Source organism: Mustelus asterias, chromosome 24 (assembly GCF_964213995.1).
Source record: "Mustelus asterias chromosome 24, sMusAst1.hap1.1, whole genome shotgun sequence".
In the NCBI taxonomy this organism is placed as follows: Eukaryota; Metazoa; Chordata; class Chondrichthyes; order Carcharhiniformes; family Triakidae; genus Mustelus; species Mustelus asterias.
Genome location: NC_135824.1, coordinates 42,612,134 through 42,625,710, shown reverse-complemented (window position 1 = coordinate 42,625,710; position 13,577 = coordinate 42,612,134). Strand labels below are relative to the sequence as shown.

Here is a 13,577-nt window from a genome sequence, read left to right as displayed (position 1 = left end):
ATCACAGGAATGAACAAGGATGAACAGCATTTGTATGGAATATTGGATGTTTCACAGAATTATAAAAATGTTACAGCGCTGAAAGAGGCCATTTGGCCCATCATGTCCGCATCAGCTCTTCGAATTAGCAATTCACTTAGCGCCTTTCTCCTGCCTTCTACCCATAACCCTGCACATTCTTCCTTTTCAGATAACAGTCTAATTCTTTTTGCAAATGCTTCAGTTGAACCAGCCTCCACCACACTCAGACAGTGCTGAACACTTGCTGTGGTGAAAAAGATTTTCCTCATGCCACATTTGCTTATTTTACCAATTAATTTACATTTGTGCCCTCTTGTTCTCAATCCTTTTGTGAGTGGGGACAGTTTCTCCCCATCTATTCGGTCTCTCCCTATCTACTCAGACCCCTCATGGTTTTGAATGCTTCCATCAAATCACCTCTCAACCTTTTCCCCCGGTCACAGGGGAGGTGCCAGAGAACTGGAGAACAGCTGATGTGGTTCAGCTATTTAAGGAGGTTTGTAGAGATAGGCCAGGGAACTACAGACCAGTAAGTCTCACTCTGGGTAACACACTGCCACTCAGCCTTGATATCACGCAGCCAGTCAGCCGATATAATGTACTGCTGCACTACTCACCTCCAGGCAACATTTGTCTTGTTGCAGCTCGGCTACAAGGAGGCCTAAATAAAGCAGCGATTATTGAGAGAAGAGGGTTGGTGTTAGCAGCATTCACTTTAGAAGTTAAATTTATCTTCCAGAAATACTCAATCACCTTAAGAAAAAGTGCAAAAATGTTTTACTGGTTATGTTGAGAATCTTGTTATAAACATTTATAAAGACAGCTTCTGTCCACTTCACGATGTCATAAGTGCATATGTATAATACTAATTCTGGATCGCTTTCATTGCAACAAGTTAGTCTTGGACTCAGCAATATTTAATCTATAAATCTGTGGTTGTACCTACTGCAGAGCTGCATCGAGCATTTCAGTAAAACACTGAGGGTGTGAAATTCCCATTCTGAACTGTAAAACAACACCCATCGATGCCATTCACAGAGTGCTTTGAACTGTAAAACGCTCAATTATTAAAATGTGCTAAATGGGAACTATTTGAGACAATGAGTAAGGAGCATGATATGCAGTTTATCAGACAGACTTTGGAGATTTTTCTTCCTGATACATTAGTAACAATGTCGCAAGTGTTAACAGCAGTATAATTCAACACTATAATCATTAAGTACTAGAATTTTACCATTACTGAGCAATGTGCATGATCTGCTGACCCATCGGAGGCAGATAATAAGGTGATATAAATTAAATTCTAAAAGAATTCCTGAGCTTAGCTTCAAATAAACCCTCCCTCAGTGTGTGTAACCTGGGTCTGAACCATAATCAGCCAAGTGTAGTTATTTAAGCTGTCACAGATTTCCTGAAACCCTCATTCTGCAGGGACCCAACCTGCAATAAGGCTGCACCTATTTCTATAAACAAGCTCAGACACGGGCTAGCCTTGCTGCCGTGGGGGGAATCTGGATGTCAGGGAGTAGATTGCAGCTGGTGATTATGTCCATTTTCTCTGTCACAGATTTCAAATCCTCTAAAATTAAGCGGATGCTGTGTGAGGCATTGATGATGCCGCTCTGGGAGTTGCTCAGGTGACTGGTGGCTGTTCGGATCTCCTTGGCGGCGTTCTCATACATTTGTTTCACCGCCTGCTCCACGTCCTGGTAAAGGCGCCCGTTGCTCTCCCTCAGTTTCTGCTGCAGCAAGGTACTGAACCGCCCCTGGTGGCGAATCTTCACAGCCGGCTTCTCCTCCACTGCGGTCAGGATGTCAGACTGCTCATCCCGGATCACTATCAGCGGTGGAAGGGCACGCTGAACGACCTGCTGGATATCTCGCACCGCTGTCACACAGTCTTCATCCTCATCGTCAGTTTCCGAAGCTTCGCCGGGCACTTTGGTTCCGGTCTGTAAGATGCCCACCTGCGATGAGGATGTGAGGTACAGCTCCTCTTCAGAGTCCGTCTCAGATGCCTCTCCCTGAATAATGGTCTTGTATTCTGCAGAGGTCATACTTCTTGCTCAGCTGAAAAACAGAACACATTGTTATTTTTATGCCCTCTGTATATTCTGCTCCCTCTACCATCACTGAATGACAGAGAATATCAGAACTGATTAACACTGCTGCCTGACAGCAACAGGGACCTGGGTTCGATTCCCGGCTTGGGTCACTGTCTGTGTGGAGTCTGCACGTTCTCCCCGTGTCTGCGTGGGTTTCCTCCGGGTGCTCCGGTTTCCTCCCACAGTCTGAAAGACATGCTGGTTAGGTGCATTGGCCGTGCTAAATTCTCCCTCAGTGTACCTGAACAGACGCCAGAGTGTGGCAACTCGGGGATTTTCACAGTAACTTCATTGCAGTGTTAATATAACCCTGCCTGTGATACTCATAAACAAACTTAAATTTCCCTCAGTGAATGATGGAATTAGGCAGCCAGCTCAGATGGTAAATTACTTCAAGTGAGGGCAGGGACTGTTCCAGGGACAGAGATCACCGCTTCAAAAAAGTTAGATTTGGCATATGACGATCAGGATCAGCGTGATCTCCTGGACTTGTGGAGTGGGATCTGGAGGAGGATTCCCAAGACGATGCTTGCCTACACTGCTCCGAGTTCGGATTTTGTCCTGTTTCTCAGGAGATCACATGGTTTGGGCAGGATGCAGAGTGTGATATGGTGACAATAAAAGGAATGTGTGGGATAAGCTGACTGGACCATAGTAGAGGCAGGTACAATTTTGTCTCTTAAAAAGCATTTGGACAGTTATAGGGGTAAGATGGGTCGAGGGATAGGGGCCAAATGCAGGCAATTGGGGGATGGGACTAGCTTAGTGGTAAAAACTGGGCGGCATGGACAAGTTGGGCTGAAGGGCCTGTTTCCACACTGTAAATCTCTATGACCAGCTCCCTTGCCATCTGTCATGGTTTAGATGTAAATACAGCCCGTCAATGAAGGCAGTAACTTATAACTTTGGGAGTTATCTGGCCAGGTAACAGGGTGGCCTAGCTGGCTCACTCATCTACCTGGACAGGACACTCATTCCCTACACTACTGGGGAAAATATTGGTTGAATCAGCAAAACAGTTTTCATTCACCCCAAACTATGTTCGTTAATCCAATTATCTCTACTAATTTGATTTAGAGACATAGAAATTTTACAGCCTGGAAACAGGCCCTTCGGCCAACTTGTCCATGCCGCCCTTTTTTTTTAAAACCACTAAGCTAGTCTCCCTCATTGTTCATCCATAGGAAAATATTGGTTGAATCAGCAAAACAGTTTTCATTCACCCCAGGCTATGTTCGTCAATCCAATTATCCAATTATCTCTACTAATTTGATTTAGAGACATTGAGGTTTACAGCCTGGAAATAGGCCCTTTGGCCAACTTGTCCATGCCGCCCTTTTTTTTATAAAAACCACTAAGCTAGTCTCCCTCATTGTTCATCCATAGCGAGGCAAAGAGGAGTGATTTGTTGCAGGAGCCTGGGGTAAGAGATCGACTTTTACATTACTTTATTTGCGGGCTTTATTTTTTAAAACTTTAAAGTACAAACGGGAAGTAGCCGCGGGGTATTGTGGGAAGTGTGTAGGTTTTCTTTTCAGCGCGGGAGGGTTAAGAGCAGGCCGCACTACCCAGCAGGCCACACTACCCAGCAGGCAGCGGAGTGAGCAGGTAGTAGAGTGAGGGCTGAAGGGCTTTTGCTCAACGGGCTTAGTCGGAAACGGGCGAGGCATGTTAGGTTCATCTTGTAGTTTTACCAGTGTACTTGAAGAAAGGGGAATTATGAGTGAAAGTCCAGTTTGTTGTTCTCGGTGTCGGATGTGGGAGTTCCTGGAGTCGGCTAGCCTGCCGGACGTCCATATCTGCACCGGTTGCATCGAACTGCAGCTCCTAAGGGACCGCGTTACGGTACGGGAGCTGCGGCTCGATGACCTTCATCTGGTCAGGGAGAATGAGGAGCTGATAGATAGGAGTTACAGGCAGGTGGTCACACCGGGGCCACGGGAGGAAGACACGTGGGTCACAGTTAGGAAAGGTAAAGGTCAGGTACTAGAGAGTACCCCAGTGGCTGTGCCCCTTAAAAATAAGTACTCCTGTTTGAGTGCTGTTGGGGGGAGCAGCCTACCTGGGGGAAGCAACAGTGGCCGTACCTCTGGCGCAGAGTCCGGCCCGGCAGCTCAGAAGGGTAGGGAAAGGGAGGATGAGCAAACTGACCACAGCACCAGGGTACAGGGAGCCGTTCAAGTGGGGGGAGAAACAAAAAATGTAGTAGAAATTGGGGATAGTACACTTTTGGATGCTGTTGGGAGGGGGGGGGTACTTAGCAGGAGTAAGCCATGGTGTACAGGTCACTGGCTCAGAGTCTGTCCTTGTGGCTCAGAAGGGAAGGGGGGAGAGGAGTTGAGGATTAGTCATTGGGGACTCCATAGTTAAAGGGACGGATAGGAGATTCTGCGGGAACGAGAGAGACTTGCGGTTGGTGTGTTGCCTCCCAGGAGCCAGAGTCCACGATGTCTCGGATCGTGTTTTCGAAATCCTTAAAGGGGAGGGGGACCAGCCCCAAGTTGTGGTTCACATAGGCACTCAAGACATAGGTAGGAAAATGGGTGGGGATGTCAGGCAGAAATTCAGGGAGTTAGGGTGGAAGCTTAGGGCTAGAACAAACAAAGTTGTTATCTCTGGTTTGTTACCCGTGCCACGTGATAGTGAGGAGAGGAATAGGGAGAGAGAGCAGTTGAACACGTGGTTACAGGGATGGTGCAGGAGGGAGGGATTCAGATACCTGGACAATTGGGGCTCTTTCTGGGGTAGGTGGGACCTCGACAAACAGGATGGTCTGCACCTGAACCAGAGGGGTACCAATATCCCGGGGGGGAAATTTGCTAATGCTCTTCGGGAGGGTTTAAACTAATTCAGCAGGGAGGTGGGAACCTGAATTGTAGCTCCGGTGTACAGGAGGTTGAGAGTAGTGAGGTCATGGATGAGGTTTCAGGGTCGCAGGAGTGTACTGGCAGGCAGGAAGGTGGTTTGAACTTCAACGCCAGGAGCATCCGGAATAAGGTGGGTGAACTTGCAGCTTGGGTTGGTACCTGGGATTTCGATGTTGTGGCCATCTCGGAGACATGGATAGAGCAGGAATAGAAATAGTTGTTGCAAGTTCCAGGGTTTAGATGTTTCAGTAAGTGCAGGGAAGGTGGTAAAAGAGGGGGAGGTGTGGCATTGTTAGTCAAGGACAGTATTATGGTGGCAGAAAGGACATTTGATGAGGACTCGTCTACTGAGGTAGTTTGGGCTGAGGTTAGAAACAGGAAAGGAGAGGTCACGCTGTTGGGAGTTTTTTATAGACCTCCAAAAAGTTCCAGAGATGTAGTGGAAAGGATTGCAAAGATGATTCTGGATAGGAGCGAAAGTAACAGGGTAGTTGTTATGGGGGACTTTAACTTTGCAAATATTGACTGGAAAAGCTATAGTTCGAGTACTTTAGAGGGGTCAGTTTTTGTCCAATGTGTGCAGGAAGGCTTCCTGACACAGTATGTAGACAGACCAACAAGAGGCGAGGCCACATTGGATTTGGTACTGGGTAATGAACCAGACCGGGTGTTAGATTTGGAGGTAGGTGAGCTTTGGTGATAATGACCACAATTCGATTACGTTTACTTTAGTAATGGAAAGGGATAGGTATATACCGAAGGGCAAGAGTTATAGCTGGGGGAAAGGAAGTTATGATGCAATTAGGCGAGATTTAGCTGGCATAGGTTGGGGAAGGAAACTACAGGGGATGGGCACAATTGTAATGTGGAGCTTGTTCAAGGAACAGCTACTACGCGTCCTCGATAAATATGTACCTGTCAGGCAGGGAGGAAGCAGACGTGTGAGGGAACCATGGTTTACTAAAGAGGTTGAATCTCTTGTGAAGAGGAAGAAGGAGACTTATGTTAAGATGAGAAGTGAAGGCTCAGTTAGGGCGCTTGAGAGTTACAAGTTAGCCAGGAAGGACCTAAAGAGAGAGTTAAGAAGAGCCAGGAGGGGACATGAGAAGTCTTTGGCAGGTAGGATCAAGGAAAACCCTAAAGCTTTCTATCGGTATGTCAGGAATAAAAGAATGACTAGGGTAAGATTAGGGCCAGTCAAGGACAGGAGTGGGAAGTTGTGCGTGGAGTCTGAAGAGATAGGAGAGGCACTAAATGAATATTTTTCGTCGGTATTCACACAGGAGAGGGACAGTGTTGTCGAAGAGAATACTGAGATACAGGCTGTTGGACTGGACGGGATTGAGGTTCATAAGGAGGTGTTAGCAATTCTGGAAAGGGTAAAAATAGATAAAGTCCCCTGGGCCGCATGGGATTTATCCTAGGATTCTCTGGGAGGCTCGAGAGGAGATTGCAGAGCCTTTGACTTTGATCTTTGTGTCGTCATTGTCTACAGGAACAGTGCCAGAAGACTGGAGGATAGCAAATGTTGTCCCCTTGTTCAAGAAGGGGAGTAGGGACAACCCTGGTAATTATAGACCGGTGAGCCTTACTTCTGTTGTGGGCAAAGTTTTGGAAAGGATTATAAGAGATAAGATTTATAATCATCTAGAAAGGAATAATTTGATTAGGGATAGTCAGCACGGTTTTGTGAAGGGTAGGTCGTGCCTCACAAACCTTATTGAGTTCTTTGAGAAGGCCGAAGGGCCTGTACTGCGCTGTAATGTTCTATGTTCTAGTCCCAATTGCCCGCATTTGGCCCATATCCCCCTATACCTATCTTATCCATGCAACTGTCTAAATGCTTTTTAAAAGGTAAAATTGTTCCCACCTCTACTACTACCTCTGGCAGCTTGTTCCAGACACTCGCCACCCTCTGTGAAAAAATTGCCCCTCTGGACAATTTTGTATTTCTCCCCTCTCACCTTAAACCTATGCCCTCTAGTTTTAGACTCCCCTATCTTTGGGGAAAGATGTTGACTATCTAGCTGAGCTATGCCCCTCAATATTTTATAGACCTCTGTAAGATCACCCCTAAGCCTCCTACGCTCCAAGGAAAAAAGTCAGAGTCCATCCAGCCTGTCCTTATAACTCAAACCATCAAGTCCTGGTAGCATCCTAGTAAATCTTTTCTGCACTCTTTCTAGTTTAATAATACCCTTTCTGTAATAGGGTGACCAGAACTTTATACAGTATTCCAAGCCTTACTAATGTCTTGTACAACTTCCACAAGATGTCCCAACTGCTGTATTCAATGTTTTGACCAATGAAACCAAGCATGCCGAATGCCTTCTTCACTGAATGCCTTCTATCGACCTGTGACTCCACTTTCAAGGAGCTATGAACCTGTATCCCTAGATCTCTTTGTTCTATAACTCTCCCCAACGCCCTACCATTAACTGAGTAAGTCCTGTTCTGGTTCGATCTCCCAAAGTGCATCTTTTGATTTATTGTTACATGTATCGGTATGCAGTGCAAAGTATTGTTTCTCCCTATACAGACAAAGCAGACCACTCAGAGTACATAGGGGAGAAGGAGAGGAGAGGACGCAGAATGTAGTGTTGCAGTCATAGCTAGGGTGTAGAGAAAGATCAACTTAATATATGGAGGTCCATTCAGAAGTCTGATGGCAACAGGGAAGAAGCTGTTCTTGAATCGGTTGGTGCTTGATCTCAGACGTTTGTAGCTTTTTCCCAACGGAAGAAGGTGGAAGAGAGTACATCTGGGGTGCGTGGGGGTTCTTGATTATGCTGACTGCTTTTCCAAGGCAGTGGGAAGTGTAGACAGAGTAAATAGATGAGAAGTTGGTTTGCATGATGGACTGGGCTATGTTCACAATCCTTTGTAGTTTTGTCATTTTTATGTGGGGAAAAAGTGAGGCTGTCCACTTGGGAAGGAAGAATAGAAAAGCAGAATACAATTTAAATGGAGAGAGACTGCAGAATGCTGCAGTATAGAGGGATTTGGGTGTATTTGCTTACACTTGTTGGTCAATTTGCCTCTGACAGCGGAGGGGAAAGCAGATTTGGGTATCCTTGTATTCTTGAATGACAAAATGTTAGTCTGCAGGTACAGCAAGTTATTGGGAAGGCAACTGGATGTTCATTATGCTAATTCCTGGGATGAAGGGGTTATTTAAAGATGGAGATGAGGAGGAATTTCTTCTTTCAGAGGCTTGTTAACCTCTGGAATTCTTCCTGGACAGCAGTGGAGGTTGCACCATTGAATATATTCAAAGAACAAAGAAAAGTACAGCACAGGAACAGGCCCTCCAAACCTGCGCCTATCGTGATGCCTGCTTAAACTAAAACCATATGCACTTACGGAGTCCGTATCCTTCCATTCCCATCCTATTCACGTATTTGTCTAGTTGCCCCTTAAATGCCGTTATTGTACCACCACCTCCCCGGGTAGTACGTTCCAGACATTCGCCACCCTCTGTGTAAAAACTTGCCTCGCACATCTCCTCTAAACATTTCCCCACACACTTTAAACCTATGTCCCCTAGTACTTGACTTTTTCTACCGTAGGAAAGAGCATCTGAATATCCACTCTGTCCATGCCACTCAATCTTGTAAACCTCTATCAGGTCACCCCTCATCCTCCGTCGTTCCAGTGAGAACAAACCAAGTTTATCCAACCTCTCCACATAGCTAATACCCTCCAGACCAGGCAACATCCTGGTAAACCTCTTCTGTACCCTCTTCAAAGCATCCACATCCTTCTAGCAGTGTGGCGACCAGAACTGTACACAATATTCTGAATGAGGCCTAAGGTTCTGTACAGCTGCAGCATGACCTGCCAATTTTTATACTCAATGCCCCGACCAATGAAGTTGAAGCACGCCGAATGCTTTCTTGACTACCTTATCCACCCGTATTGCCACTTTCAGTGATCGGTGGACATGTACGCCCAGATCTCTCTGCCTGTCGATACTCCTAAGGGTTCTACCATTTACTGTATAATTCCTACATGCATTGGACCTTCCAAAATGCATTATCTCACACTTGTCCGGATTAAACTCCATCTACCATTTCTCTGCCCAAGTCTCCAACCAGTTAATATCTTGCCGTATCCTCTGACAATCCACTTCACTATCCGCAACTCCACCAATTTTTGTGTTGTCTGTGAACTTACCAATCAGACCAGCTACATTTTCCTCCAAATCATTTATATATACTACAAACAACAAAGGTCCCAGAACGGATCCCTGTGAAACACCACTAGTCACAGCCTTCCATTCAGAAAAACACCCCTCCACTGCTACCCTCTGTCTCCTATGGCCAAACCAGTTCTGTATCCATCTTGCCAGCTCTCCTTTGATCCCGTGTGACTTCACCTTTCGTACTAGTCCATGAAGTACCTTGTCAAAGGCTTTACTCAGGTCCACGTATACAACATCCACTGCCTTTCCCTCATCTATCATCTTCGTCACTTCCTCGAAAAACTTGATCAAGTTCACAAAACCATGCTGTCTATCACTAATAAGTCCATTTGTTTCCGAATGTGAGTAAATCCTGTCCCTAAGATTCTTTTCCAATAATTTCCCTACCACTGATTTAAAACTCACCGGCCTATAATTTCCTGGACTGTCCCTGCTGCCCTTCTTAAATAATGGAATAACAGTGGCTATCTCCAGTCCTCTGGAACTTCACCTGTAGCCAATGAGGATACAAAGATTTCTGTCAAGACCCCAGCAATTTCCGCTCTTACCTCCCTCAGTATTTTGGGGTAGATCCCATCAGGCCCTGCGGACTTATCTAGTTCAATGCTTTTTAAGACGCCCAATATCCCCTCCTTTTTGATATCGGCATGACCCACAATATCTACATATTCAAGGCTGAGTTTGAGCAAAAAGGGAATTGAGTGTTATGGAAGACAGCCAATTAAGGCCATAATCAGATCAGCCATGACCTTACTGAATGGTGTAGCAGGCTCGAGGGGCCGAATGTTGTTCAGTTCTGTGATCTTATGGTGACTAGAATGAAAAGCACTTGGACTCAAATCTGCCCAAAGTGCTTGGTGGTCAATGACATACTTCTGAAGAGCAACTTCTCTGATTAAATCAAACAGCAACTAATAGTGAGGCAAGTTACCACATGTTAAATGCCTTAGTGCTGGGGCTGTGGGAACAAGGACTCCCACTCACCTAAAGAAGGGGCTTAAGGCTCCGAAAGCTTGTGGCTTTTGCTACCAAATAAACCTGTTGGACTTTAACCTGGTGTTGTTAGACTTCTTACCGTAGAACAAGGACTGGCCAGGACACCAGAATTCCCAGTTCTTGTTTTAAAAAAGGGGGCTTGATTCAAGATTCCAAGTGGGAGAGGGGTGGAGGAACGTAGTAGTGGTAGCGGACAGCATATTCAGAGGCTGGATACTGTTCTCTGCAGCTGCAACTGGGAACTCAACGTTTGTGTTGCCTGCCTGGGGTCAGTGTTAAGCACATCTTCTCATGACTACAAATGAACTTGTGCACTGGGAGGGGTTGTAACCCCATTGTCTTGGTCCAGGTAGGAGCCAACAATATAGGCAGAACTAGGAATAATGATCTGTTGAGTAAGTTGAAATGCAGATCATCATTTTAGGATTCAAGTGCTAATTGGCACAGGGTCCAGCAGATTTGAGAATGAGATGCCTAGTTGAAGAACGCGGGGGGAAAAAAGGAGTTTTGACCCATGGTGCACTACCACTCTATATGCAGAGGAGTTGGGGGGGGGGGGGAGAGGTTGCTTATTTAGTAGGGAGAGGGAGGTCTGGGAAGAGGGGCTGCTCAGTGAGTTGAGGCGGGGGGTTAAGGACAGGAGGTTCTTATGTGTGTGTCAGGGAGGTGGGTTGGGCAGAAGCGTTATATAGTAGCACGAAACTTCGAGGGACTCAGATTGATGAAGCAACACACAGTGTTCTTGGATTTCAGGAAGTATTTTACCTGTTGAATGATACGAGGACAAATCTTTGATGTTTGGCCATTCTTTTGGACCTTCTCAGCCCTGTAGACACTCAGCACTTTGTTTCTCAATTCAAACATCCCTTACTTTCCCACAGATAATTATTTCAATAGAAACAATGTGCAAGGGGAAAAGGCAGGCCAATGGCAGGATAATGCTCATTTGGAGAGCCAGTGCAGACACGATGGGCTGAATGGCTCCTCCACACCTGACACAGTCTCAGGATATGGGGTAGGCCATTTAGGACTGAGATGAGGAAAAATGTCTTCACTCAAAGGGTAGTGAACCTGTGGAATTCTCTACCAAACAAAGATTTTAATAGGATCAATGGGTATGGGGAGAGAGCGGGAATTTGGCATTGAAATAGAGGATGATATTGAATAGCGGAGCAGGTTAGAAGAGCCGAATGTCCTATTCCTCCTCCAAGTTTCTGTGTGACACTTTTGTGACTCTCCAACACCCTCCCCCCGCCTCCCTCCCACCACCACCTCACCTTCAGTCAAAGTGTTCCTTCCTCTTTTGCAATTGTTGACCACCCTGGCCAAAATACAACAATGATTACACTCCAAAAGCACCTGAACTGTGAATCATTTTGGAACCGAAAGGTGCTGTGAAAATGCCAGTCTTCTATTTCTTTCACGCAGCACAAAATGAAGCCAGTTGGTCCATCGCATCAAGATCCAATCAATTAGTCCCTTAATTTAAAAAAACTGGGAAATTCTGGCACGGTGGCACAGGAGTTAACACTGTTACCTCACAGTACCAGGGACACAGGTTCAATTCCTGGCTTGGAGTTTGCACGTTTGTAGTCTGCACGTTTGTAGTAGAAACATAGAAACATAGAAACCCTACAGTGCAGAAGGAGGCCATTCGGCCCATCGAGTCTGCACCGACCACAATCCCACCCAGGCCCTCCCCCCACATATTTTACCCACTAATCCCTCTAACCTACGCATCCCAGGACTCTAAGGGACAATTTTTTAACCTGGCCAATCAACCTAACCCGCACATCTTTGGACTGTGGGAGGAAACCGGAGCACCCGGAGGAAACCCACGCAGACACGAGGAGAATGTGCAAACTCCACACAGACAGTGACCCGAGCCGGGAATCGAACCCGGGATCCTGGAGCTGTGAAGCAGCAGTGCTAACCACTGTGCTACCGTGCCGTAGTCTGCACATTCTCCCCGTGTCTGTGTGGGTTTCCTCCAGGTGCTCCGGTTTCCTCCCACAGTCTGGAAGACGTGCTGGTTAGGGTGCATTGGCCGTGCTAAATTCTCCCTCAGTGTACCCGAACAGGCGCCAGAGTGTGGTGGCTCAGGTATTTTCACAGTAACTTCACTGCAGTGTTAATGTAAGCCTACTTGTAACACAAATAAATTAAACTTTAAACCACTCACAGGGCCAGGCAGCAGCTTCAGTGGAGAAATGTATTGTTTGTATAGGTGGGAACAGGTTGGAAGGGCAGAATGGCCTCCTCCTACTGCTACGCGTGACGTCACAATTACCCAGTGGCAGCCTCCCATTGGTTCGTTGGGCTGTCAATCACGGAATCGCAGCCCAATCACCGCTGGCAGTGGGTTGAGTCCCGTCAAGCAGCGGTAGCGGTTGCAGGCGCCGCTGGGACTGCCGCCGCCGCCGCCTGGCCCCGAATCCCCGGTACTGGCCCAAATAATTCAACACTTACTGTGACCAATCCACGTTTCACCCACCCTCCCTCCGGGCTGCAAGATTCAGGCCGGCGCCGCTCCCTGACAGGGTTCGCGCTGCGTCTCCCCCAGCAAAACAAGCAGCCTGCTCACGTGATCGCCACAGCGACGTCTCGCAGCTTTAGGAGGGTTTGCTGTTCGCCGACTGCAGCTCCCCCAGCAGGCCCGGAGGGAGCAATACTCCCATTGCTGTGCTATTAATGACTACAGCTCCCCCAGCAGGCCCGGAGGGAGCAATACTCTCATTGCTGTGCTATTAATGACTACAGCTCCCCCAGCAGGCCCGGAGGGAGCAATACTCCCATTGCTGTGCTATTAATGACTGCAGCTCCCCCAGCAGGCCCGGAGGGAGCAATACTCCCATTGCTGTGCTATTAATGACTGCAGCTCCCCCAGCAGGCCCGGAGGGAGCAATACTCCCATTGCTGTGCTACTCATAACAGTAAGTCTCACAACACTAGGTTAAAGTCCAACAGGTTTATTTGGTAGCAAAAGCCACACAAGCTTTCGGAACAGACTGTCCCTTCGCCAGGTCCTGACGAAGGGACGGTCTGTTCCGAAAGCTTATGGTATTTGCTACCAAATAAACCTGTTGGACTTTAACCTAGTGTTGTTAGACTTCTTACTGTGTTTACCCCAGTCCAACGCCGGCATCTCCACATCACTACTAATAACTACAGCTCCCCCAGCAGGCCCGGAGGGAGCAATTCACCTCAATGTTACAACTCCCCCAACAGGTCTGGAGGGAGCAATACTCCCATTGCTGTGCTATTAATGACTACAGCTCCCCCAACAGGCCTGGAGGGAGCAATACTCCCATTGCTGTGCTATTAATGACTACAGCTCCCCCAACAGGTCTGGAGGGAGCAATACTCCCATTGCTGTGCTATTAA

The 13,577-nt window shown here is 47.0% G+C and overlaps 1 protein-coding gene across 1 annotated transcript; it reads right to left on the bottom strand.

Annotated features, from left to right (window-relative positions):
• Positions 1-781: 781 nt before the first annotated feature.
• bloc1s3 (biogenesis of lysosomal organelles complex-1, subunit 3) lies at positions 782-12,838 on the bottom strand. The gene is made up of 2 exons (XM_078241608.1): positions 12,663-12,838; positions 782-2,091 (listed from the first exon to the last, which is right to left on the bottom strand). Exon 2 carries the CDS (start codon positions 2,076-2,078, stop codon positions 1,497-1,499), a length of 582 nt encoding a protein of 193 aa, XP_078097734.1. The 5' UTR covers positions 2,079-2,091; positions 12,663-12,838; the 3' UTR covers positions 782-1,496.
• Positions 12,839-13,577: the final 739 nt, after the last annotated feature.

Excerpts from the sequence above, each read along its gene's own strand:
- bloc1s3 (XM_078241608.1), bottom strand. The coding sequence starts at position 2,078 with ATGACCTCTGCAGAATACAAGACCATTATTCAGGGAGAGGCATCTGAG.